This window comes from Podarcis liolepis (assembly GCF_965112155.1).
Source record: "Podarcis liolepis genome assembly, chromosome: 17".
In the NCBI taxonomy this organism is placed as follows: domain Eukaryota; kingdom Metazoa; phylum Chordata; class Lepidosauria; order Squamata; family Lacertidae; genus Podarcis; species Podarcis liolepis.
In genome coordinates, this window is record NC_139571.1 from 39,732,581 (window position 1) to 39,757,754 (window position 25,174).

General features: G+C 46.5%; 2 protein-coding genes across 10 annotated transcripts in view; one reads left to right on the forward strand and one right to left on the reverse strand.

The window, feature by feature from the left end:
- IDUA (alpha-L-iduronidase) overlaps positions 1-25,174 on the forward strand; it is a 63,999-nt gene that overhangs the window by 14,172 nt on the left and 24,653 nt on the right. The window contains exon 3 of the mRNA XM_083481796.1: positions 23,798-23,880. Within this exon, the coding sequence (XP_083337922.1) occupies positions 23,798-23,880 (83 nt within the window). The remainder of the gene's footprint in view (positions 1-23,797; positions 23,881-25,174) is intronic.
- The window catches only part of SLC26A1 (solute carrier family 26 member 1), a 52,729-nt gene that overhangs the window by 7,884 nt on the left and 19,671 nt on the right, over positions 1-25,174 (reverse strand). The window contains exons 3-6 of one of the 9 annotated variants that reach the window (XM_083481761.1): positions 19,204-19,460; positions 16,371-16,486; positions 6,789-6,893; positions 15-628 (exon numbers count right to left, since the gene is read on the reverse strand). In XM_083481761.1, coding sequence (XP_083337887.1) covers positions 15-605 — 591 coding nt within the window. In that variant the 5' untranslated portion in view covers positions 606-628; positions 6,789-6,893; positions 16,371-16,486; positions 19,204-19,460. Of the gene's footprint in view, positions 1-14; positions 629-6,788; positions 6,894-8,703; positions 9,242-16,370; positions 16,487-19,203; positions 20,335-25,174 lie in introns of those variants that run through there. The other 8 variants (XM_083481762.1, XM_083481765.1, XM_083481763.1 and 5 more) reach the window with 8 other exon arrangements.

Consider the following 25,174-nt stretch of genomic DNA (forward strand, 5'->3'; position numbering starts at 1 on the left):
GGTGAAGACGTTACCTGATAGATGCCAGCCATCAAGGTCACCGCTGTCGCTACCCCAATGGCATAGCAGTCTTTCCCACATTCGGTGCTCATCACGTCAAGGGTAACATTGTAAAGCGTAACATTCAAGGGGCCTTCCTGAGAGTCGTCGTCGAGGTCGAATCCTGCCAGCAGCAGTTCTCTGTCCACCACCTGCCCGACCAGTAGGCTTAATAAGCTGAAGATGCCAACGGACACGTGTCGCGAGGTGCCCATGAGGAAGTAGATGATGTTGGCAAAGAAGGAGGTGTAAAGGCTATAAATGGGCTTCAGACCTGCCAGCAGGGAGTAGGCGATCGCTTGAGGGACTAAAATGATTCCGATCACCAGGCCGGACATGACGTCCCCCCAAACATACTCTTTGCAGTTGTATTTGGGAAGCCATTGCAGCACAGGGAAGAAGTCCGTGGCTGCCCTTTTCACCCGTTTTGTGCTGCAGGAACAGTTTTTTCTCAGTTGGCTTTTCAGCATGTCTGTCTTCCTCATCTTGACCGGAGTCTTTCTTTCCATGTAAAGCTGGAAAGGAGATCCGTTTTCCAGTCCGCCCGTCTCCATTTCCTTCTCCATTCTAGGTCTGTGTTAATCAGTTCCTGGGATGTAAACAGATTAACATTTGAATGGTCTGGTCGTGAAGCACATTTTCTGTTTCTCTTATCATACTGCAATCAAGCTAATGTATAGTTTAGCATGGAGTTGGTGTTTTTGGAAAAAGAAAATATTATTATTACTATTACTGTGTATACACTATTCCATCACAAAGATTCTGGGCTATTTAAATTAATCATAGAGTCATAAAATCAGTGCTTTTTTCCTGGTGGTACACATACCCCTAAACATTTTGTGAATCTACGTTTGGCCTCATTGAGGGGCAGTATTTCAATATGAGTAGGAAAATGAGAGCACTCCTAAACATTGTTTTAGAAAAAAAGCACTGCATAGAGTTAGAAGGGACCATGAGGGTCATCTAGTCCAGTGTTTCCCAACCTTGGGCCTCCAGCTGTTTTTGGACTACAATTCCCATCATCCTTGACCACTGGTCTTCCTAGCAAGGGTTGATGGGAGTTGTAGTCCAAAAACAGCTGGAGGCCCAAGGTTGGGGAACACTGATCTAGTCCAACCCCCTGAATGTTTTGCCCAACGCGGGGCTCGAACCCACAACCTTAAGATTTAAGAATCTCATGTTCTACCGACTATTTGCTTGCCTGGCCCTGCATATGCTGCTCCCTGTGGCTTTTCCTGTTGCACGCCTGCCCCGTCCTTTCGCCTGCTTGGCAAACGAGCCTTCTGCTTTGGTAAGTCTCGAAACCTTATCCCAAGAGCACTGTGAAAAGGGGGAGCTGTTTAGGTCAGGGGTCAGCAACTTTGGGCCACAAGCGGCCCACGGGGGTCATTTAACCGGCCCCCGAGCCACTCCCGAACTGAGCCGCCCGCTTGGCGAGTCCACGTTGTGCTAAACCGGCGCAGCTCGGTGCAGGAACTCGCTTCTGTGGTGCCGGAAATCGCACATGCGCAGACGCCAGAAATCATATCTACGTAGACGCCGGAAACTGCGGGCGCGATTCGGCCCACGGAGGGATCTCTGCTGGAGTGAACCGGCCCAGGCGAGGTAAACCTTGCCAACCCCTGGTTTAGGTGCTGTATCATACGGCTACTCCTTCCCTTCTTTTTGTGTGCTGTGCTCAAATCATTACTAGTGAACAGTGTGTGGCATGAAGTGGGGGGCTCAAACACCTGCCATTAGGGGCGGCTGGAGACATTACCTGTGGGGCTGGGGCTGCCTCTGCTATGTGGTCTCATAGCATGAGGATACGGGGTGCTGTGTGTCTTGGGGTCAGGGAAGTGTCCTTGTGAGTTCATGGCTTCTATCTTGCGGGGTGTGGGCTGTGCTTCTGCCACATCAAGCATTATGCTATTTTCCGCTTGTGTTTCTCCCCACTCTCTCCTCCTGGGCTATTGTGGCGCTGTGGTCTAAACCACTGAGCCTCTTGGGCTTGCCGATCAGAAGGTCGGCGGTTTGAATCCCCGCAAGGGGGTGAGCTCCCCTTGCTCTGACCCAGCTCCTGCCAACCTAGCAGTTTGAAAGCACACCAGTGCGAGTAGATAAATAGGTACCGCTGCGGCAGGAAGGTAAATGGCGTTTCCGTGCGCTCTGGTTTCTGTCACGGTGTTCCGTTGCACCAGAAGCGGTTTAGTTATGTTGGCCACATGACCCAGAAAGCTGTCTGTGGACAAACGCCGGCTCCCTCAGCCTGAATGCGAGATGAGTGCCGCAACCCGTAGTCATCTTTGACTGGACTTAACCGTCCAAGAGTCCTTTATCTTTTACCAGTGAAGTGCTGGCATCTCTTTCCTCACTAAAATTTCTCTATAGGATTGCTCATTTAAACAAACAGCCCAATTAAAACAGCAAACAGATTTATTGCTGCAGCATATACAGAAGTTTCCAAAACAGATAGAAGATTATGGTTAGTGCTTAAAGCAGCGCTGTACATCCTTTTCTATATTACATGTCCAGTTGAAATAGAAAGTCTACCAGCAGGGGCTGCTAGAGGAAAACGAAACCAGCTTTAGGGCTTTATAGGTTCACCTCACAGCGCCTTTAAACAAGGAATCATGCTCATTTTAAAAAAGACAAAGCATCTGTGCCTTGCTTTTTGTTACTAGAGATCTAAATCTATTTCTATCTGCAGGTCTTTTTTTATAGGAAGTCTCCCTCTCAACGAAGCTCCCACCATTCAGGATTTTAGTTCTTCAAATTCAGTTGCCAGCCCAGAAACTGCTTGCAACCCAGTCTTACAATTTCATTGCTCTGTGGGCTTGGCATGGGATATAGGGATATAGGGAGGCACCTGGAATTAGGAAAGATTCCCCCCCCCCAACTGCAACGAGACCCCAGCCCCATCTCATCCCATCATTTTTATACAGTCAAGTCTGAAATGTTGTTATATCTGGGACTGAGAACATTAGGTAGTCTCCAATGTTAGTCCTACTCAGAGTAGACCCGTTGAAATGAATGGCCATGACTTAGTCCCTTAATTCTAGTGGGTCTACTCTGAGTAGGATTAGCACGGATTGCTACTGCATGATTGCCAAACTGGTGAAAGATCTAACACAGTCACCTGTCTATTGCTACTCCGACTGGGAACTACTATTATTTTATGTATACCAGGCATGTCTACTAGTCGATTGTGATCTACTAGTCGATCGCGGGGCATCCCTGTTCGATTGCGTCATCCTGAGCGATCACCCCAAAAAAAGAAAGCTCAACAACTTTGGATCTCCTCCCCCCAAAAATCTCAACAACTTTGGTCAATCCAATGGGTTGATCACTGCCAGTTTTTTTTTATAGTGGGAGTAGATCGCAGTCTCTTGGGAGCTGGACATGCCTGATGTATACAGTACACTGGCTCCAGCAAATTGAGCAGCTGAGACCGATGGTGGCTCCAATGGTCATAGAATCATAGAATCATAGAGTTGGAAGAGACCCCAAGGGCCATCGAGTCCAACCCCCTGCCAAGCAGGAAACACCATCAGAGCACTCCTGACATATGGTTGTCAAGCCTCTGCTTGAAGACCTCCAAAGGAGGAGACTCCACCACACTCCTTGGCAGCAAATTCCACTGTCAAACAGCTCTTACTGTCAGGAAGTTCTTCCTAATGGTGGAATCTTCTTTCTTGTAGTTTGGATCCATTGCTCCGTGTCCGCTTCTCTGGAGCAGCAGAAAACAACCTTTCTCCCTCCTCTATGTGACATCCTTTTATATATTTGAACATGGCTATCATATCACCCCTTAACCTCCTCTTCTCCAGGCTAAACATGCCCAGCTCCCTTAGCCGTTCCTCATAAGGCATCGTTTCCAGGCCTTTGACCATTTTGGTTGCCCTCCTCTGGACACGTTCCAGTTTGTCAGTGTCCTTCTTGAACTGTGGTGCCCAGAACTGGACACAGTACTCCAGGTGAGGTCTGACCAGAGCAGAATACAGTGGCACTATTACTTCCCTTGATCTAGATGCTATACTCCTATTGATGCAGCAGTTTCTGTACCTGCTGTCGGGGGAAGTGAGGGGCAGATGGGGCTCATCAACCTGGGAAGGTAGCCCATATAGGAGAACGAAAACCCATCTCAAACCTCCATTGCCTTGTGGGATATCTCTGGGAGAAGAGAAGTCTAAGAAATAAACCCTACACAAATCTGGAGTGGAGTCTCTAAGACTGTTGGATGGTGCCTTGTAGGCCTCCTTCCAGCAACTCCTGAAACCAAGCTGGTGCCAAGTTTGATTAGACCCACAAAGGTGCCCTCCATTGTCGCTTGAGGAAAAGAAAGAGTGAGATGGGTGCACTGTACACTGTGGGTGTCAAGATATATATGTCTATATTAAGTATCGTGTCTTAATGGATATATTTAGTTATTCCTCTGTAGCTGTGGTGGTTAGATGTAAGAGAGGTCTCTTCTTAAGGATTGTAAGGACTGTTCACATAATATTTTGAGAGGTGTCATTAGGTGTCTTTTCTGAATGAACATTGTGCTGTCAGAGAGCAATATCTCAGTACAGTGGTACCTCGGGTTACATACGCTTCAGGTTACATACGCTTCAGGTTACAGACTCCGCTAACCCAGAAATAGTGCTTCAGGTTAAGAACTTTGCTTCAGGATGAGAACAGAAATCGTGCTCCAGCAGCGCGGCAGCAGCGGGAGGCCCCATTAGCTGAAGTGGTGCTTCAGGTTAAGAACAGTTTCAGGTTAAGAACGGAACTCCAGAACGAATTAAGTACTTAACCCGAGGTACCACTGTAATTATGTAAATAAGCCTACTAGGAGGTAAGTCACATATAACTTTGTAGGTCACAGAACAGGGTAGTTAACAGGGAATATTACACACACACACACACACACACACACACACATTTTAGCTATTAGCAGCTCTCCCATAATGCATCAAAGCTTAAGGGGAATATTATTTCAGTAAATCAGAGGTTTCAATTTGAGACTCTGAGCAAGACTATAGTTGTTAAAGGTTAAAGAACACTCCTTTTATAGCGTTTTGTTGAAATTTCCGCTTCAAACAACCCGTCTTTTACTTTGTTTAGCCATAAAGGATGTTTATTGCTTTCTGTGAGATGGTACAGCACTGCTTAATGATTTTCTTGGAAGCAGAAATGTACCCAAGTAAACTAGTTAAAGAATCAGGGCAATTAAAAAAAACTCTGAGAAGTTCCCTTGACCTGACCTGCTCCCTCTTTGTCCTGTTTTTGTGTGCTGAATGCTAACTACCAAGTCAAATGTCAGGAAACTGGTAGCATGTAACAGCATTCCAGCTGGCAGAAAATTATTTAAAAGGAAGCCGCTTAGAAGGCTGGAACTTTCAGGTAAGGCTTAGAATACTAACAGTGTTAGGATAACATATCAGTCTTTAAAGAAAAAGTATCATCTTAATGAAAGGGACGCTGGTGGCGTTGTGGGTTAAAAGACAGAGCCTAGGGCCTGGCGATAGGAAGGTTGGCGGTTCGAATCCCCGCGACGGGGTGAGCTCCCATTGCTCGGTCCCTGCTCCTGCCAACCTAGCAGTTCGACAGCATGTCAAAGTGCAAGTAGATAAATAGGTACCGCTCCGGCGGGAAGGTAAATGGTGTTTCCGTGCGCTGCTCTGGTTCCCCAGAAGCGGCTTAGTCATGCTGGCCACATGACCCGGAAGCTGTACGCCGGCTCCCTTGGCCAATAAAGTGAGATGAGCACCGCAATCCCAGAGTCAGCAACGACTGGACCAAATGGTCAGGGGTCCCTTTACCTTTTATCCAAACATGTAAAATATTGTGTTTTAATCTGGTTTTTAGCTTATCGTTGATTTTTTTCGGGGGGTGGGGAGATGATTTAAATATAGTGGTACCTTGGGTTACAGACGCTTCAGGTTACAGACTCTGCTAACCCAGAAATAGTACCTCGGGTTAAGAACTTTGCTTCAGGATGAGAACAGAAATCGTGCAACAGCGGCGCGGCAGCAGCGGGAGGCCGCATTAGCTAAAGTGGTGCTTCAGGGGGTAAGAACAGTTTCAGGTTAAGAACGGACCTCCAGAATGAATTAAGTTCTTAACCCGAGGTACCACTGAAGCTTTTACTTTTTTTTACTGATAATTTTATTTTTTTAATAATAATAAATTTTATTTATATCCCGCCCTCCCCAGCCGAAGCAAATAGTGCAATACTCTTTTTGTAAACCGCTTTGAGGTTTTATTATAATCCAGCTGTATATAAAGCTTGTGAAATAAATAATAAAGTAAAATAATGAAAAATGGAACAAAGCACACTTTTATAGTGTCTTGTTTGACCCATTTTCTCATCACAGACATTCAGTTGCCACCTTGGGCTGACTCAGTCTGATGTCGTCCTAGGCACAAAATGAACCCATTGAAAGGAAATAAGGCCTAAAGGTTTAGAGTGTGAGCGGTGAGCTAGGAAGTAGCCGGGACAGGGTCTCAACTCATCCACGAGCGCACTAGTGCTTCAGGCAACCTGTTCTCCCCACCTCAGTTTCCACATCTGCTGTGTGGGGATAATATTAATTTAGAACATTTTTTAATCTGACTTTTCAGAAGCTCAAGGCAGCTTACAATCATTAAAAACAGAATGAAAACATACACGCATCATGCTAATAAATATGAAGCCATTTCAAATGTCCCTGTGCTTCCAGGCAGACAAATAAATTAATAATGCCAGGAGATCTCCACTCAATAAATCAGTTTAACACAATCACCTAAAGGCTTGCGGGCGGATACTTCTTGCAGAAGGTAATCCCATGGTCATGAGGCCACGACTGAACAGGCCGCCCTCCTTGCCGCAAATGACTGCACCTTCCAGGCTGTGGGAACAGAGAGAAGGGCCCTTAAAAATGTTTTCATTGAACCATATAACCATATTACTTTACAAGGTTATTGCCATCCAGCATTGCCGAGGTCCACATCTGTGGGGAGTCGATCTTTCAATGGGTTGTATCCAGAGTAGCGCTTGGATTTCCGCTTGCTCAACGGAGCGTCCCCTCTCCCTCCTCCCCATGCGTTTCCCCTAGATCTGTTCTAGGGGTTCCCGCAACCCTCCAGAGCAGATCACGAAGGGAGTGTGGTGTGCACAGTGAGAGAGGGAGGGGTGTTCTGTTGCACAAGTCTGAATCATTGTGCTAGCAGTGTTTCATAGAATCATAGAATCATAGAGTTGGAAGAGACCACAAGGGCCATCGAGTCCAACCCCCTGCCAAGCAGGAAACACCATCAGAGCACTCCTGACATATGGCTGTCAAGCCTCTGCTTAAAGACCTCCAAAGTAGGAGACTCCACCACACTCCTTGGCAGCAAATTCCACTGTCGAACAGCTCTTACTGTCAGGAAGTTCTTCCTAATGTTTAGGTGGAATCTTCTTTCTTGTAGTTTGGATCCATTGCTCCGTGTCCGCTTCTCTGGAGCAGCAGAAAACAACCTTTCTCCCTCCTCCATGTGACATCCTTTTATATATTTGAACATGGCTATCATATCACCCCTTAACCTCCTCTTCTCCAGGCTAAACATGCCCAGCTCCCTTAGCCGTTCCTCATAAGGCATCGTTTCCAGGCCTTTGACCATTTTGGTTGCCCTCCTCTGGACACGTTCCAGTTTGTCAGTGTCCTCCTTGAACTGTGGTGCCCAGAACTGGACACCACAGTTTCTCAAACCTGGGTCTCCAGCTGCTTTTGGACTATAGTTCCCATCATCCCTGACCACTGGTCTTGCTAGCTTGGGATGACGGGAGTTGTAATCCAAAAACAGCTGGAGACCCAAGTTTGGGAAACACCGTAAAGGAACAAGTTCATTGACTACTGCCTTATGCGTTGCCATTCCCTGCCTGTTAAGATTCAGCAGGCACCTTCCTTGCCTTCTTCTAGACCTCTCCTAAACCCTTTTACTTATTTATCTCAGCAAGCCTATGCAAACATACAATTTAGTTTACATATACTTGTTTTTAAGTTTTACTGATTTTAGCTGTTTATTATTTGACACTGATGCAAACCACTGAGAGATATTTTTTTTAAAAAAAACACCAAGCCACTTGCAAATTCTTCTAAAGAAGTTAAATACTTGGAACACCCAGAAAAAGTGCTGCATGAATGCCTACTGTCCTAACCAAAGCTGGTTTTCACGCGCCACAAAGAGAGTGCCGAAAGCATTTTGCAGAGAGGAAATGGCATGAGCAAGCACCTTGTGGAATTGAAATTAGTGGCACTATAAACAGTTCTCTCAAACGGGGGCAAGACTGGCTCTGATCGCTAATGACCTGATCAGAGGGATATTCTCTTATTTCAAAGCTACCGTCTTCATCCTCCCCAAAAAGAGCTAAGCCACACATCCTGCAAAAACAAATCAAACCCACCAGCGTTTGACACTGGAAGCACGCTGAAACCTATGGTACCTTCTTGAATGAATGAATATATATATACTATACTATACTATACTATATATATATAAACAAAATATTATATATTATATTATATATTTTATATATTATATATATATATATATATATATATATATATATATATATATATATATATATATATATATAATGCCATTCCCCTTTTCACCTGTGATATCACACAGACATTTAAGCTCTTGCAATGTGAAAGAAGAATATGCTTTTCTTACCTACCTTGGTCAGCAATGCATGTGAAGCAAGTAACAAATGAGAATCACACCTGCCTTCCACAATCTCTGCACCCAGGCAGGTGGATGCTGAGGAGGGAGGTGAATACGCTTTAATACTTGTGGGCTGTACCGTAAGCCGTGCTAGGTAAATATTGAGTGGCGTAAACAAAGGACCACAAAGTACAATCCGAAACCTCCTGTGTTTCCACTCGCCCTGTTCCCAACTATAAACCATTTGACCTCAACTGTTTACTTGTTCACTTTTCAGTGGCAAACATTAGACAAGCTATAATCCTTTAAAGTGTAGCCTGTGTAATAATTGATCCGAGAAACCTTGTCTCTGACAGTAGCAATAACTTAAAGGAGGACTCAGTACAGCTTGTTTTGTTTGGCAGTGGGACTTTTTTTGCAAAATCCAACTATATGTCTTTTTATGGGTGGCTTAATGTATAACTGGAACTATCAGAAACTCTGATGTGTTTAATTTACAAAGATCAGATTATTGTATATTGGCAATGCGGACTACAGGGCAAAACTGGGTGTGCTAAATGCTGAGATAAGGCTTCATTTACTATGAGCTAATAGTACACTAATAGCTAAATGAGCATACTTTTTATACAATAAGGAACTGACGTGACATTCTTTGGCTCCAGGACTAATGGTACCCAGTTGGATCTTGACTTGCTGTTACATGAATGGAAGGGCTCCTTCTGTTTGTGGAAGAGACTCTGATCTAGCAGAGGCTCCTGCTGGAGGAATTAAGAGACAGGCAAGTGTCACCAGTTCTCTCTGCCTCTTCCCCCCTCCCTGGTGCTGTTCCAGTGCGTCCCCCAACCCTTTGGAGCAGCATTAAAGGGGGCTATAGGTGGAAGGAAGAATAAGTGAAAGTTGCCTTCCTCCTCCGTCCAAAAAGGTGTTGCATGAGTGAAAGCGCTGAGCAAATCCTGGATCCAACCCACTGCTTGTCAAAAATAATTTAAAAAAAAACCAGGCAAGAGGTAGCAGTCTGGCTGGCCTCAGGAAGTTGGATGTGTGTACAGTGGTACCTCGGGTTACAGATGCTTCAGGTTACAGATGCTTATGGTTACAGACTCCGCTAACCCAGAAATAGCACCTCGGGTTAAGAACTTTGCTTCAGGATGAGAACAGAAATCGCACCACAGTGGCGGCAGGGAGAAGCCGCATTAGCTAGAGTGGTACTTCAGGTTAAGAACAGTTTCAGGTTAAGAATGGACCTCCAGAACGAATTCTTAACCTGAGGTACCACTGTATTCTGCAAAGCCAGGAGGAAATACAGTCATACCTTGGGAGTCGAACGTTTTTACTCCCGAACGCCGCAAATCCGGAAGTGAGTGTTCCGGTTTGTGAACGTTCTTTGGAACCTGAACATCCAGTGTGGCTTCCAGTTGGCTGCAGGAACTTCCTGCAGCCAACCGGAAGCGGCACTTTGGTTTCTGAATGTTTGGGAAGTGGAACAGACTTCCAGAACAGATTCTGTTCGACTTCCGAGGTACAACTGTATACGTTTTGGAAGTGGAATGGACTTCCAGAACAGATTCCGTTCGCGACTGTATGGCTATCTTGCTGTAGGATTGGCACTGCTAATTCCCTGCTTTAAAATATAAATTAGTGGATTCTCAAGTTATGGCTTCTGAATCAATTTTCAAGTATTCTTTAATGGGAATAATAAAGGAAAAGGGGAGAGGGAGCTTTCTTCGAGGTTTCCATCACATGTTGAAGAGAAAACCCTTAGCTCTAAATAAGGATAGCTCTAAATGTTGTTGTTGTTGTTGTTGTTTAGTCGTTTAGTCGTGTCCGACTCTTCGTGACCCCATGGACCAGAGCACGCCAGGCACCTCTGTCCTCCACTACCTCCCGCAGGTCTAAATAGCTCTAAATAGGGATCTGCATTAAAAAAAACCCAGCTTGTCCATTTGCCAGTGCAAGTGGCTGCAGCAAACTAGAAAGAACCTCTTGTGTGCAGGCCCCACCTCACCCTCCCTGGTGCACTTACCGTATTTTTTGCACCATAACACTCACTTTTTTCCTCCTAGAAAGTAAGGGGAAATGTCTGTGCGTGTTATGGAGCGAATGCCTGCGGGTGGCGGGGGGGGGATCTGCTGCAGTCGTGAGCAGAGGATCCATGATTCCCCTTCCTTCCCTCCTCCGTGGTTACAAAGCATGGATCCACATGGATCCTCAGGATTTTTGCATTGGGCTACTCCAAACTCACTGTCAGATCACATGTCTGTGGCCACAGCATGAACCACAAAAATCATATATCCACTATTTCATTTAGAATATTTTTTCCCCTTGTTTTCCTCCTCTAAAAACTACGTGCGTGTTATGGTCTGGTGTGTGTTATAGAACGAAAAATATGGTAGTCTGTGCTGAATTGCAATCCAAGAAGAAAAGTGCAACAGCTGAGTTTAAAACAGGGCTGCCAACTATTTAATTTAGAGGTGATGGTCTTCAATTTAAGGGAGGTTAAGAACCACTAATGTAAATCACATGGAACAAATTTTATGATGTCTCCTGTATATTTACTAGTGTTTGGAATTATATGCCTGCGCAATTGCCGGTACGTTTCTGTGAACACGCAAGCTTGCATCTGCTGTTTTTCTGTCTCAGGTTTCTCCTGCCGCTGGGGAGCCAAATTGCTCCTCAACCTTATAATTACGAATATAATAACGTAACGAGATGAACGGCAAAACATTAACTCGCCAGGTTGTATCAGACAAGATTCCTACTGACCCATGAGGTAATTGTCTAGCCATGCCCTTTTATCTGTTGTCTGCACGTATTTCATCTCTAGATGTTGATCACTGGCCATCCCGAGTGGGTCCAATGAGCGCTGGAGTCTAACAACATCGAGAGGGTAGCATGTTAGCTACCTCCAATCTAGACTTTGTGTTCCTGCCAAATTGGCCAAACGTACTATACTTTCCCGTGTATAACACGCCCCTGTGTATAAGACACCCCCTATTTTTGGGGACTCCAATTTCAGAAAATGGCCCAAAGTTGTTGAGCTTTTTGGGGGGAGGATTGGAGTTGTTGAGCTTCTTTTGTGGGTAAGGGTAAAGGTAAAGGTAAAGGGACCCCTGACCATTAGGTCCAGTTGTGGCCGACTCTGGGGTTGCGGTGCTCATCTTGCTTTACTGGCTGAGGGAGCCGCTGTACAGCTTCCGGGTCATGTGGCCAGCATGACTAAGCCACTTCTGGCGAACCAGAGCAGCGCATGGAAATGCCATTTACCTTCCCGCTGGAGCGGTATCTATTTATCTACTTGCACTTTGACATGCTTTCGAACTGCTAGGTTGGCAGGAGCAGGGACCAAGCAACGGGAACTCACCCCATCGCGGGGATTCAAACCGCCGACCTTCTGATCGGCAAGCCCTAGGCTCTGTGGTTTAACCCACAGCGCCACCCGCGTCCCTTCTTTTGTGGGGGAATGCAGTAAATCACTAATCGGACGGTTGCAATCGGTTGCGCCGCTCGATGACAATCGCTCGCATCTGCAACAAGCGTCTGCCAGATCGCCAACAACGGAAGTAAATAGCAAGCACAATTGCCACAGTGGCAGCCAATCCTCAGCAGCCCTTGACGCAGCAACCAATCACACACAGATTTATCCACAGCCAATGCAAATAAACCCTTGCCGCAGCCACCAATTGCACACCAAATTGACAATGACAATCAGTAGCTTGCAGCTGCAACCAATCACCCGTCACCCTTACCCACTACCCGTGTATAAGACTCCCCCAGTTTTTAAACCTTATTTTAGAGTGAAAAAACCTAGTCTTATACACGGAAAAGTACGGTATATTTGCGAGCCTCTTGCTTATGATGTTATTCCTTCACTGAACGCATTCATAAGCCATCTTATCTGGATGTCCCATTCAATGCAGGAGTAACCACAGAAGATGTCCTTGGGTGGACGTTCTGCTATATATTTCCACCGGTTTAGTACCACGAAAGGACAAGTCATAGCAAGGCTGGAAAACCCCGCTGCCAGCCAGGGCAGACATTACCAAACTAGATGGACCAATTGCCTCCTTCAGCAGTTTCATTTTTATATACCGTATTTTTCGCTCTATAGGACACACTTTTTCCCTCCTAAAAAGCAAGGGGGAAAGTGTGTGCATCCTGTGGAGCGAATGCAGGGGGGAGGCAGGCAGGAAAAGCCCCGAAGAGCCGCACACAAGCTCTGTGCGGCTCTTGCGGGCTTTTCCCCAGGAGGGAGAAGGGACTGACTGGCCGCATCAGTCCCTTCTCCCACCTCCTAGAAAAGCCCACAGGAGGCACACACCCTTTAAAGAGCGTGCGGCTTCTGTGGGCTTCTGTGGGAGGTGGGGGAATTCCCCCACCTCCTAGAAAAGCCTGCAGGAGCCGCACACCCTTTAAAGAGCGTGCCACTCTTGGGGGCTTTTCCCCGAGGAGGGACAAGGGACTGACTGGCTGCGTCAGTCCCTTCTCCCTCCTAGTAGAAAAGCCCACAGGAGCCGTGCGCTCCTTAAAGGGTGCGAGGCTCCTGTGGGCTTTTGCGGAAGATGAGGGAATTCCCCCACCTCCGGCAAAAGCAGGGAGAAGGTCTGGGAGCAGCGCACAGGCTGCCTGCAGCCTCTCCGCTGCTCCCAGAGCTGGGGGGGGGAGGGGGGGTCATATTTTTTTCCTTGATTTCCCCCTCTGAAAACTAGGTGCGCCCTATGGTCAGGTGCGCCCTATGGAGCGAAAAATACGGTACATAACTGGTGGAGCAAGGGACTCTTAATCTCAGGGTTGTTGGTTGAAGCCCCATGTTGGGCAAAAAGATTCCTGTGTTGCAGGGCTTTGGGCTAGACAGGATGACTTTTGTGGTCCTTTCAAACTTTGCAATTCTATGACTACAAGCCACTGCCATGGGGGTGGGGAGTCTATAGGGCCTCCCTAGATGCTGTTGGACTCCAACTCCCATCAGCCCCAGCCAGCATATTCCCATGCTCAGGGATGATGGGAGATGGAGTCTAGCAATATCTGGAGGGCCACAGGTTCCCCAGGAAGCGATACTGAAGTGAGCCGTCATTGAGAGTGCTGCGCCAATGCAGCAAAGTATTCTGCTGTGAAAAGCATGCTAACAAAAACAAGAGAACTTACCTGGAGTATGTCCAGGCCTATAAGAATAATGGATGTTAGTTTTTGCCCTGTGCATTGATGTACAACCCTGGAATCAAAGAATTGTAGCGTTGCAAGCGTCAGCTAGTCCAACACCCTGCAACGCAGGAATCTCAATGGAAAAATCCAGTAAGTCTAGCTGCCATAAATGGAATTTATTCCCAAGGTAAGTGTATATAAGATTGCCCCATCGTTGTAGTAATTAATTGTGGCATATATCATTTGTTAAATTCTTTGTCATTTTTATTTTTATAGATTTGTGGATGCCCAAATAAGCAATTTGAGCAGTGCTATTTAGATAAAGGCCAAACATATATAATTGAACTTTAAACCCACTCACTGGCTCACTTTTCCTCCATGTGATGCTTCCCTTAGCAGACGATGGTCATGGGTTCTGCTCGCTAGCTGTACAGTTTGTGTGTTCAGCTGGAGCCAATTTGCGGCTAGCTATGCTGGATTAAAAGGAACGCGGGTGGTGCTGTGGGTTAAACCACAGAGCCTAGGACTTGCCGATCAGAAGGTCGGCGGTTCAAATCCCCGCGATGGGGTGAGCTCCCGTTGCTCAGTCCCTGCTCCTGCCAACCTAGCAGTTCGAAAGCACGTCCAAGTACAAGTAGATAAATAGGTACCGCTCCAGCGGGAAGGTAAATGGCGTTTCTGTGCGCTGCTCTGGTTCGCCAGAAGCGGCTTAGTCATGCTGGCCACATGACCCAGAAGCTGTACACCGGCTCCCTTGGCCAATAAAGTGAGATTAGCGCCGCAACCCCAGAGTCGGCCACGACTGGACCTAATGGTCTGGGGTCCCTTTACCTTTACGCTGGATTAGCCCACAAATAACAAGAGGTGAGAGCAGCACCAAAGAGGTTTAAGCAGATGAGGTCACTGTGATGGAGAGTTCGTTAGCAAACTTTTTCAGCAGGGGGGCGGTCTACTGTCCCTCAGACCTGTGGGGGGCCGGACTATATTTTTTGGGGGGAATTGAACGAATTCCTATGCCCCACAAATAACCCAGAGATGCATTTTAAATAAAAAATTCTACTCATGTAAAAACAAGCCGATTCCTGGACCATCCGCGGGCCGGATTTAGAAGGTGATTGGGCCGGATCCGTCCCCCGGGCCTTAGTTTGCCAACCCATGGGATAGAGGTTAGGAAATAGGTAAGGAGGTAGGGAGTGAGAGGAGAGAGAGTTGGTTCTGAGTAGAAACATCCACTCTGAGGAATATATCACAAGCTAGAGAAAGGAGTCTCTGAGCTTAAGTGTGAAGGACCATGTGTGGTGTCCTGTAAGAGTAATATGCCAGGAATTAACTGGGAGGCTGAGGCTGAGCCAGGAGAAGTAGAAGCTGTGAGTCTACTTAGGTCTCATTCCAGTCAGGAGGGGAGAGAGTCTTCTACAAAAAGAGAAGACTCCCAAACCAGTTAAGAGGGGTGTGGTGATCCCTTGGGTCTGTTACTTGGAGTACCTCAGGAGTAGGGTTGTCTAAGGGGTGTGTAACTGAAAGAAAATACCACCTTGTTTAAGAACCAAAGTATTAAGGAGCAACAGCTGTGCAACAACTGAGAAAGAACTGAAGTGAAATAGCATTACAGTCATACCTCGGGTTGCAGACGCTTCAAGTTGCGTTTTTTCAGGTTACAAACCCGCCGAAACCCAGAAGTACCAGAACGGGTTACTTCCGGGTTTCGGGGGTTGCAAATGCGCAGAAGCGCTGAATCGCAATCCTGCTCGTGCGCAGACGCGCCGCTGCGAGTTGCGAATGTGCATCCCGCACGCATCATGTTCGCAACCCGAGCATCCATGTATAATCTGAAGTATCCTATGTTTTACCCACTTGTGTCATAAACTTCCTTTGTTTAATAAAATCTTTCTTGTTTATATGATCAAATCCTGCCTGAGACTCCACATGATTAAGTTTTCCCTCACACAAGTCCCCCACAAGGTAGTCTGGGGTAGTTTGTGGGAATCTGTGGAATTGGGGTTCTGTGAGGTGGGTGCATTATATTTAAGTGAGGGCAGGCTCAACAGCGCCGGGGGAGAAAGTGCCGTCGCACCTTCACAGCTACATATTCAGACCCTCCAAGTGTCCCTATTTTCCAGGGACAGTCCCAGATTTACAGAAGCCATCCCGGTTTCTGATTTGATCTCAGAATGCCCTGCTTTTTTCCTTAGGTCGTCCCTGTTTTCATCAGAGAAATGCTGGAGGGTGTGGAGTTATGCACCCCCGAGCCCAGGAGATAAGTAACTATGCAACCTTTAGAAGACAGCTGAAGGCAACCATGTATAGGGAAGATTTTTAAAAAATGTTTAATGTTTTGTTATGTTTTTATATACCGTATGTCGGAAGCCAGAGTGGCTGGGGCAACCCAGTCATATGGGCAGGGTATAAAATCTGGAATGATCTATCTTAAATGCTATAAATGCTTCCAACACGTGGGGATTCCCAAATCTCTGCTAGGAAGAGTGAGCGATTAAGTCACCGGGTGCCATTTCTGTGTCACTGTTAGCTATACTTGCCTCGCCGATTGATACGTGGTACCGTGACAATGCCTTCATTGATGGGTTCCATTTTCTCCGTGCTGCTTCAGAGTCCCCAGTAGACTTGGCCAGCATTTATTGGCCTTGCTGCTGCGCTTTAAAAACAAGAGACAGTTTATAAGGTGAGGAAATTGAATCTGGTCTGGATAAATCATGAGGAAGGAGTTTAAGAAACCGAGTCTTGAACTATGGCTATGTAAACTCTGCAGAAAAACAAATAAAAATCTCACATCTAGGCAAAGCAAATAATTCAACCGGTCTAAACTTTGTAAACCATAAATTGGGGGTTTCTTTTTTGTTTTGCATGATTTAGTCTACATTTCTCCTCTCTTTTGCTAGCTTTTATCTTAGTTTTGCAAATTATGTGATTGGCAAGCAAAGAGATTCATCTGCAAGGAAGCCTTTTAAAAAACATTTTAGAGACATAAAACCCAAATTCTGCTTTTTAAATAAGTCATGAAAACTAGAATAAGTTTACCCTGAAATTGAGTCTTTTTTGAAACAGCTTGTCCCAAACTGGCAGCATTCACAAGATGGGCAAGACAGGCCAGATTTGTAGGGAATCTTCCTTTCACTATCAATTTGTATATTTGTTTTCAATAATATCCAGAACTTCTATTACTTTGCCCCTTGAACCCATCTGAGGAAACAGTAGATGTTGCTTATATTGTACCTTAGGCCTTCTAAATGAATTGACTTCGGAATCTTGGTTCTAGTCCCAGTTCCTCTTAATATTGTATCCAAATCACATTTGACCCAGTAATTGTTAATATTTAATTAGTGAATCCATATTTATAATCCAACAGTTTCCTTTGCTTTTTAACCAAGAAAAGGGTTGGCAGACAAGTGAACTTACTGGTCAGATATTGTCAATTGATGATCTGGGCTGTGGTTTAATATTGTCAAATATTCAGTGAAGCCAAGAGTTCAGTTTACCATTTTTTTATTTAATTGTGACACAGTTTTGTTTTGTTTTAAGCAGGAACAGGGATAAGGGCTTCCGATTTGTTAGCCTTGCAGCACTCAGGGCCAAAACTAATAGCACAGCTCCTTCTGATCATCTATAAATAACTGGAGGTATCTCAAAACAGGCAGAAAAACAAAGAAAGGGAGGGGAAGGAACAGATGATGATGATGATGATGATGATGATAAGTGCTAAAGGTCAACGGTTTGAAATACAGTTCTGAGATGTTTGCTTTTGTGATGTTTAATGTGTGACCTTAAATTGTATCTTGTAGTTTGATATGTGGCTTGTAAACTACCGCATTTTTCGCTCCATAGGGCGCACCTGACCATAGGGCGCACCTAGTTTTCAGAGGGGGAAATCAAGGGGAAAAAATATGACACCCCCCCAGCTCTGGGAGCAGCGGACAGGCTGCAGGCAGCCAGTGCGATTCTCCCAGACCTTCTTCCTGCTTTTGCGGGAGGTGGGGGAATTCCCCCACCTCCTGCAAAAGCCCACAGTTTGGGGAGAAGGGGACAGAAGTGTGCAGCCTGTGCGCTTCTCCCAGAGCTTCTCCCTACTTTTGCAGAAGCCTGCAGAAGCCGTGCGCTCTTTAAAGTGCCTGCGCGGCTTCTCCTGGCTTTCCTGGGAGGTGGGGGAATTCCCTCACCTCTCGCAAAAGCCCGCAGAACCCGCGCAACGCCTTTAAAGAGCGTGCGGCTTCTCCTGGCTTTTCTGGGAGGTGGGGGGATTCCCTCACCTCTCGCCTGCCCCCCCTGCATTCGCTCCATAGGACACACACACACATTTTCCCTTGCTTTTTAGGAGGGGAAAAGTGTGTCCTATAGAGCGAAAAATACGGTACTTTGGCAAGACTTTCTTGAAAAGCAGTATACAAATTATACTACCTACATGCCTACATACAGTTCTGCATAGAAACATCACAGATGTAATTTCGTCATTTCAAATCTTTTGGCTCAGTGTGTGTGTGTGTGTGTGTGTGTGCGCGCGCGCGCGCGTGCGCACCTCCCATGAATGGATTTTTGGTTTTTACTTCAAGTTCCTTCAAAGCAGTGGCACTCTTAAATCCTACCACAAACCTGCTTGTTGGTGTTGTCATGGAGGGTGATATATTTCCTTTAGCATTTTTAAATCGGTTTGACATTATTTGTCGTTTTAGATTGGATACTTTCTTTGAGCAGTATCAGGAAAGTGGGTGAAAATAGGACAAGCTCTTAAAATTTAGTATCCACACTTCCCCCACCCTACTCAAATGCTTTCTTTTTCAATCCAAGAAGATACTGGGCTGTTGTTTTTTGGTGGAAGCTGGTAAAGCTATCTAGCACCTGTTACATTAATGTGGAACGATGCAAACATTCAGCCCAGATAATATTCAGAGCAGCAGTTCCTTTGCCAGCAAGCAGCACATAAAACAGAAATGCTATCCAGAGTTCACTTATAGACCTGTTCTAAAGGCATATAGATGCTACCCTAAGACCAGTATCTACTAGAAAATTAATATGTCAGTGTATGAAACTAAAGGAAGAAGAATCCATTTTATGTCATCCTGTGAAAGTCTAGAGTGAAATAAATGAATGCAATTAGAAAGCTATCCAGGCTGAAATTGCCTTATAAGCTTGCTATCAAAACTGGGTGATGTGTCACAGTTCAGCATTATCCTGATGCTCAGTTCAGATACAAATTCCCACGCCACCCGCTGCCCCGATACGGAGAGATGATTTATCTAATTTAGGACTGTGCTTTTTCAAGCCGGTTGGCTTTTGCTTCTGTCGCCTGTTTTTCTCCGTAAAAATCACGACAGTCTAGGACTTGAAATACATTTAACGCTCGCCCAGAAGCTCACTCACCTCCATCGAGCAGGGAGCTAATGATTCTTTTGTTTGCATCTCTCTCCTTTTGAAAGCTGCCTCTCACACAGCCTCATTCCTCCGGCACACACACTGCTGATGGAAGCTCCCAGGATCGGCTAACAGAGCAAGGCTGGCTCTGTTAGTGGGAAATCGCAGGCCTCGTATTTTAGCAGCTTGAAGGCTCTCATTGTTGTGCTCGCAGTTCCGTCCCTCGGATGCGCCCTCCTTATTCATAGGCATTTCACAACGGCGATCTTACAATATCGTCGGGCGTTCGGTGGGGAGAAACGGGGAATATGAGCAAATCCTGCGTGGAAAATTAAAACCACAACCTCCCCCCCCTGGCAGTTTGAGATTAAATGTGAGATCTTCCCTTTTGTAGCTTGACCTTTACTCCGTGATTTACTTTTAAAACTACGGGTGGAACAAGCTTTTTGTGTCTGTGCTACTTGCTTTTAGATTAAACATCAGACTGGTTTCCGTTGCCTGAAATGGGTGTGTGTGTGTGTGTTAGACAAGCTGTCAGGTCAGTTAGATTTCAGCACAGCTTAAGGAAAATCCTGCTGTGGTAACATTGTGCTCTTTGCTCATCCCGACGTTCTCCTGTTCCATCTCGCTCCCAAGGCCAGGTAATTCTAACACTGAGGCTTGTTTCTGCTTATCCAAACATCTTCTGATTTCAAAAATACTGGCTCCCAGGCCAGATCCATGGAGAGAGCCTGGGCTAAATCAGATGAATAAGTTTCAAAGATGGGAATGGAGCACGGTAGCATCTGGAGTTTTCTGACTTTTCAGACCCTTGTACTGGTTGCCTGAGATCACACCATTTTTGAGAGGCCACTCTGATCAGTGTTTCTCAAACTTGGGTCCCCAGCTGCAACTCCCATCATCCCTGACCGCTGGTCCTACTAGCTAGGGATGATGGGAGTTGTAGTCCAACAACAGCTGTTTGAGAAACACTGACTTGGATGCTAGTTGGCTGGCAACCCTAAGGCACTGACATTGCTTAATATACTACAATCGAGGGGAAAAGTGTCTGGAAGTTATTATATAGCAGCCCTGGATTTCATGGCTCCCAGCTTTTTAGAACCTGCCAGCTCTCGCCTAAAGAGCAGGGGAAGTTGAACATTGGAGGATGGATGGCGGCTAACAGATTGAGGTTGAATTCTGACAAGACAGAAGTACTGTTTTTGGGGGACAGGAGGTGGGCAGGTGTGGAGGATTCCCTGGTCCTGAATGGGGTAACTGTGCCCCTGAAGGACCAGGTGCACAGCCTGGGAGTCTTTTTGGACTCACAGCTGTCCATGGAGGCACAGGTTAAATCCGTGTCCAGGGCAGCTGTTTACCAGCTCCATCTGGTACGTAGGCTGAGACCCTATCTGCCCGCGGACTGCCTCGCCAGAGTGGTGCATGCTCTGGTTATCTCCCGCTTGGACTACTGCGATGCGCTCTACGTGGGGCTACCTTTGAAGGTGACCCGGAAACTACAACTAATCCAGAATGCGGCAGCTAGACTGGTGACTGGGAGCGGCCGCCGAGACCACATAACACCGGTCTTGAAAGACCTACACTGGCTCCCAGTACAGTGGTGCCTCGCAAGACGAAATTAATTCGTTCCGCAAGTCTCTTCGTCTTGCGAGTTTTTCGTCTTGCGATGCACGGTTTCCCATAGGAATGCATTGAAAATCAATTAATGCGTTCCTAGGGAAACCGCCTTCAGACCAGGTCCGGGGACAGTCTGTCCCCGGACCTCTTCTGAAGGCTGGGGGGGGGGGGGACAAGGGCTTTTCTTCCCACCCCCAGCATTTTAAAAAATCCCGGGACAGCAGAGGACTTCTCCGCTGTCCGGGCGATCTTAAAATGCTGGAGGGCGGCATTTTAAAATCGCCCCGGGACAGCGGAGGAGTTCTCCGCTGTCCGGGGCGATTTAAAAGCCCCTGGGAAGGCAGGCAGGGGGGACAAAGACTTTCGCCCCCCCGCCCGCCTTCAGAAGGTGTTCCAAAGCGGGGCGGCTGGGGCAGGTGTTCCCGCCCCCCCCCCGCTTCGGAGCAGCGTTACGAAGCGGGGTGGCTGGGGCAGGTGTTTCCGCCCCCCCGCCCCGCTTCGGAGCACCGGGAGAAGCGATCTCCCCGCAGCCCCTTGCTTCAAAAGAGGTCCGGGGGCAGCGGGAAGCGCTTCCCGCTGTCCCCGGACCTGGGGCTGCGGGGAGAAGATAGCTTCTCCCCGCCGCCCCATGCTTCAAAAGAGAAGACCCGCTGTCCCCGGGGCAAGCTTCGTTTTGCGAAGCAAGCCCATAGGGAAATTCGTCTTGCGAGGCAACTCGAAAACGAAAAAACCTTTCGTTTTGCGAGTTTTTCGTCTCGCGAGGCGTTCGTCTTGCGGGGTACCACTGTATGTTTCCGAGCACAATTCAAAGTGTTGGTGCTGACCTTTAAAGCCCTAAACGGCCTCGGTCCAGTATACCTGAAGGAGCGTCTCCACCCCCATCATTCTGCCCGGACACTGAGGTCCAGCTCCGAGGGCCTTCTGGCGGTTCCCTCACTGCGAGAAGCCAAGTTACAGGGAACCAGGCAGAGGGCCTTCTCGGTAGTGGCGCCCTCCCTGTGGAACGCCCTCCCACCAGATGTCAAAGAGAACAACAACTACCAGAGTTTTAGAAGACATCTGAAGGCAGCCCTGTTTAGGGAAGCTTTTAATGTTTGATGTATTACAGTATTTTAATATTTTTTTGGAAGCCGCCCAGAGTGGCTGGGGAGGCCCAGCCAGATGGGCGGGGTATAAATAATCAATTATTATTATTATTATTGGCTAGCACTTGTCATCCTTGGGCTGGATGCTGGACCCCGCAGAGAAGGCAACAAGGCAGGTCAGGGGTTGGTGGGCCATGGATAGCTCTGACAGAAGCTGAGAGTTGACTCAGCCTTTTCAAGATTCTGGTTCTAGGCTACCTTGCTCAGGTGCCACTCCCTGGTGGCTAACTTTAGGTTCTTAAAGGGCCAAGCCTCTGATCAGAGGATGGGCACTCCTGCTGGCATGCTCCCTGAACCGCAGGACCATTTAGGTCCATTTGGAGCCTCAGGGGTGGGTGCCTGTGGTGTCTGAACTCTGGCCCTACAGATATGGGAAGTTCTTCTGGGGGCGCATGTTGATGAGGCTGTGGTCCCCTGATCACCAGAAGCAAGCTCGGAGCCCTGCCCCTGGTCTGGCTCCATAGCTGGAGACTCTGCAGCCTCCAAGTCCAAGTCCTAACTGCAGATGACACCACCGCTGCTTGGTTTGGCTTAATGAAGCAAAATCCTTCTTTGTGAGGTGCTCTACGAGGTCCTGGAAAGCCTACCCTCGTTGTTTCCTACATGAACTGGACTTTCCTCAGCTCCCTGTAGCCGTTTCATCTGGCCGGGGAAAGGAGATATGCTGTAACAGGGCCAGCTTGTGAGCTTGTTGCATATACAGTCCATCTACACTGATATAATATTGTTGCTGTGATGCATAAAATATAATGTGCCTGCAGCTCCATCTCACATGCGGGATCAGATGCATGACATCCCTTTGTCCAAATACCAGTGCCGGTTCATTCTTCTATATATACGCATGATATTATAAAAATCCTCTCACAATAGATTTCTTGCATTGCCAAACTCAGTAAGATATTTTGATGTCCTCCACCTCCTTTTGTGATGGCAGCACGTGCTGTATTTGGCTGGCACAAAACTAAAGTTAAATTTTTTTTTGCTTGTTCGCTGTGTAAGTAAATATTTTAATAGTCCATAGGGGAGCATCTGGCAGAGACGCAGCTAACTAACCTCAGGGTACAGAACTGTTTTCTCCCCTCAAAGGTGTACTCTTCCTTGAATGAACAACTTGGAAGTTTTGCTTAGTTACCAAAAGTGGCTCCATGCGTAAAATCATCTATGATCATTTTCAGAAAACTGAGGTCATGTGGTTTGCTCATACAAAAATATTGCATTTAAGACAATATTTATTTCATTTGAATACCACCTTTCTGTCAAGGCACCCAAAGCAGTTTAAAATTTAAAGTAATAAGATAAATGATAACATGTAAAATTGGGGTGAAGGAAATCAGTCGGATTGGAGCATAACCTGATGCTGTCTGTACCTGCCTTCCTTCCACTCTTCCTCCTCCTCCACTGCGAGAAGCCAAGTTACAGGGAACCAGGCAGAGGGCCTTCTCGGTAGTGGCACCCACCAGATGTCAAAGAGAAAAACAACTACCAGACTTTTAGAAGACATTTGAAGGCAGCCCTGTATAGGGAAGCTTTTAATGTTTAATAGGTTATTGTATTTTAATATTCTGTTGGAAGCCGCCCAGAGTGGATGGGGAAACCCAGCCAGATGGGCGGGGTATAAATAATAAATTCTTCTTCTTCTTCTTCTTCTTCTTCTTCTTCTTCTTCTTCTTCTTCTTCTTCTTGACAGGAAAGTCATGCCTATGATCTTGGAAGTCTCATGGGTCATTTGCTCATGCAGGTTGTCATTTTATGAATATGCATGATTGCTCTGGCCCAAAGTCTTCGCATTTAATGGGGAATTGACTTGGTTTGCAATGGAGCTAATCAAATGTTTTCTGCAGGGAGGCCAATGGGACACTTCATTACAATTTCACCAACCTGGATAACTTCATGGATCTTCTTTGGGAAAACAAGCTACGTCCAGGTAAATCTAATCACTTGTTTTTTTATTAAAAAAATACTGCCAATTCTAAGCTCCGTTAAACAATGTATAGCTTAAGTTGTTTGGAGTTCTGTACAGTGCTTTGCTTTCTTTGAGAACAGCAGAAATTTAACACGCCAATGTTAAGTTAAACTTCCACCAACTTTAATGAGCAAGGGGCAAGGGCAAATTGTGAGTTTCTGCAATTTCTGCAATAATGTAAGCACTGAAGTGTAGGCTCCCAACTCAGCTGAATGGTGTCCTTTTACTTCGGAACTCAAGGGAAACGCATGGCTTGCCAGCAGTACATGTGAAAAGGATCTAGGGTTTTTTTTAGCTGAGAAGTTTAACATGAGTCAGCAGTGTAATGCAGCAGCAAAAACAGATAATGCTATTCACGACTGCATCAACAGAAGTATAGTGTTCCGATCAAAGGAAGGAATAGCTCTGCTTTATTCTGCCTTGGACACAGGAGTCCTGTGTCCAGCACTGGATGCGACAATAGAAGAAGGCTATTGACAAGATGGAGCATGTGCAGAGGAAGGCAACCAAGATGGTCAAGGATCTGGAAACTAAGCCTTAGGAAAAACAATTGAGGGAGTTGGGTATGTTTAGCCTGGAAAAGAGACTGAGAGGAGAGATAGTAGCAGTCTTCAAATATCTAAAGAGCTGGAGCAAGCTTGTTTTCTCCTGCTCTGGAGGGTAGGACCCAAAGCTTCAAGTTGCAAGAAGGGAGATTCCAAGTCAACATCAGGAAGAACTTTCTGACAGTAAGAGCCGTTCAACAGTGGAATGGTCTCTAGAAGGTGGTGAACTCTCCTTCCTTGGAAGTTTTTAATCCAAGTTCAGATGACCATCTGTCATGGATGCTTTAGTTAAGATTCCTGCATTGCAAGGGTTTGGACTTGATGACCCTTGGGTCCCTTCCAACTGTAGAATTCTATGCTGTCAGGGGCTGGACTGAGGAGGAATGGTGGGGACCCCCCCGGGCCCCTTCCTGACCTTCCCAAGAATAGGAGGACAGTATAGATTTAGAGTACACAGGTGGTGCTGTGGGTTAAACCACAGAGCCTAGGGCTTGCCGATCAGAAGGTCGGTGGTTCAAATCCCTGCGACGATGTGAGCTCCCGTTGCTCAGTCCCTGCTCCTGCCAACCTAGCAGTTCGAAAGCACGTCAAAGTGCAAGTAGATAAATAGGTACCACTCCGGCGGGAAGGTAAACAGCGTTTCCGTGAGCTGCTCTGGTTCACCAGAAGTGGCTTAGTCATGCGGGCCACATGACTTGGAAGCTTTACGC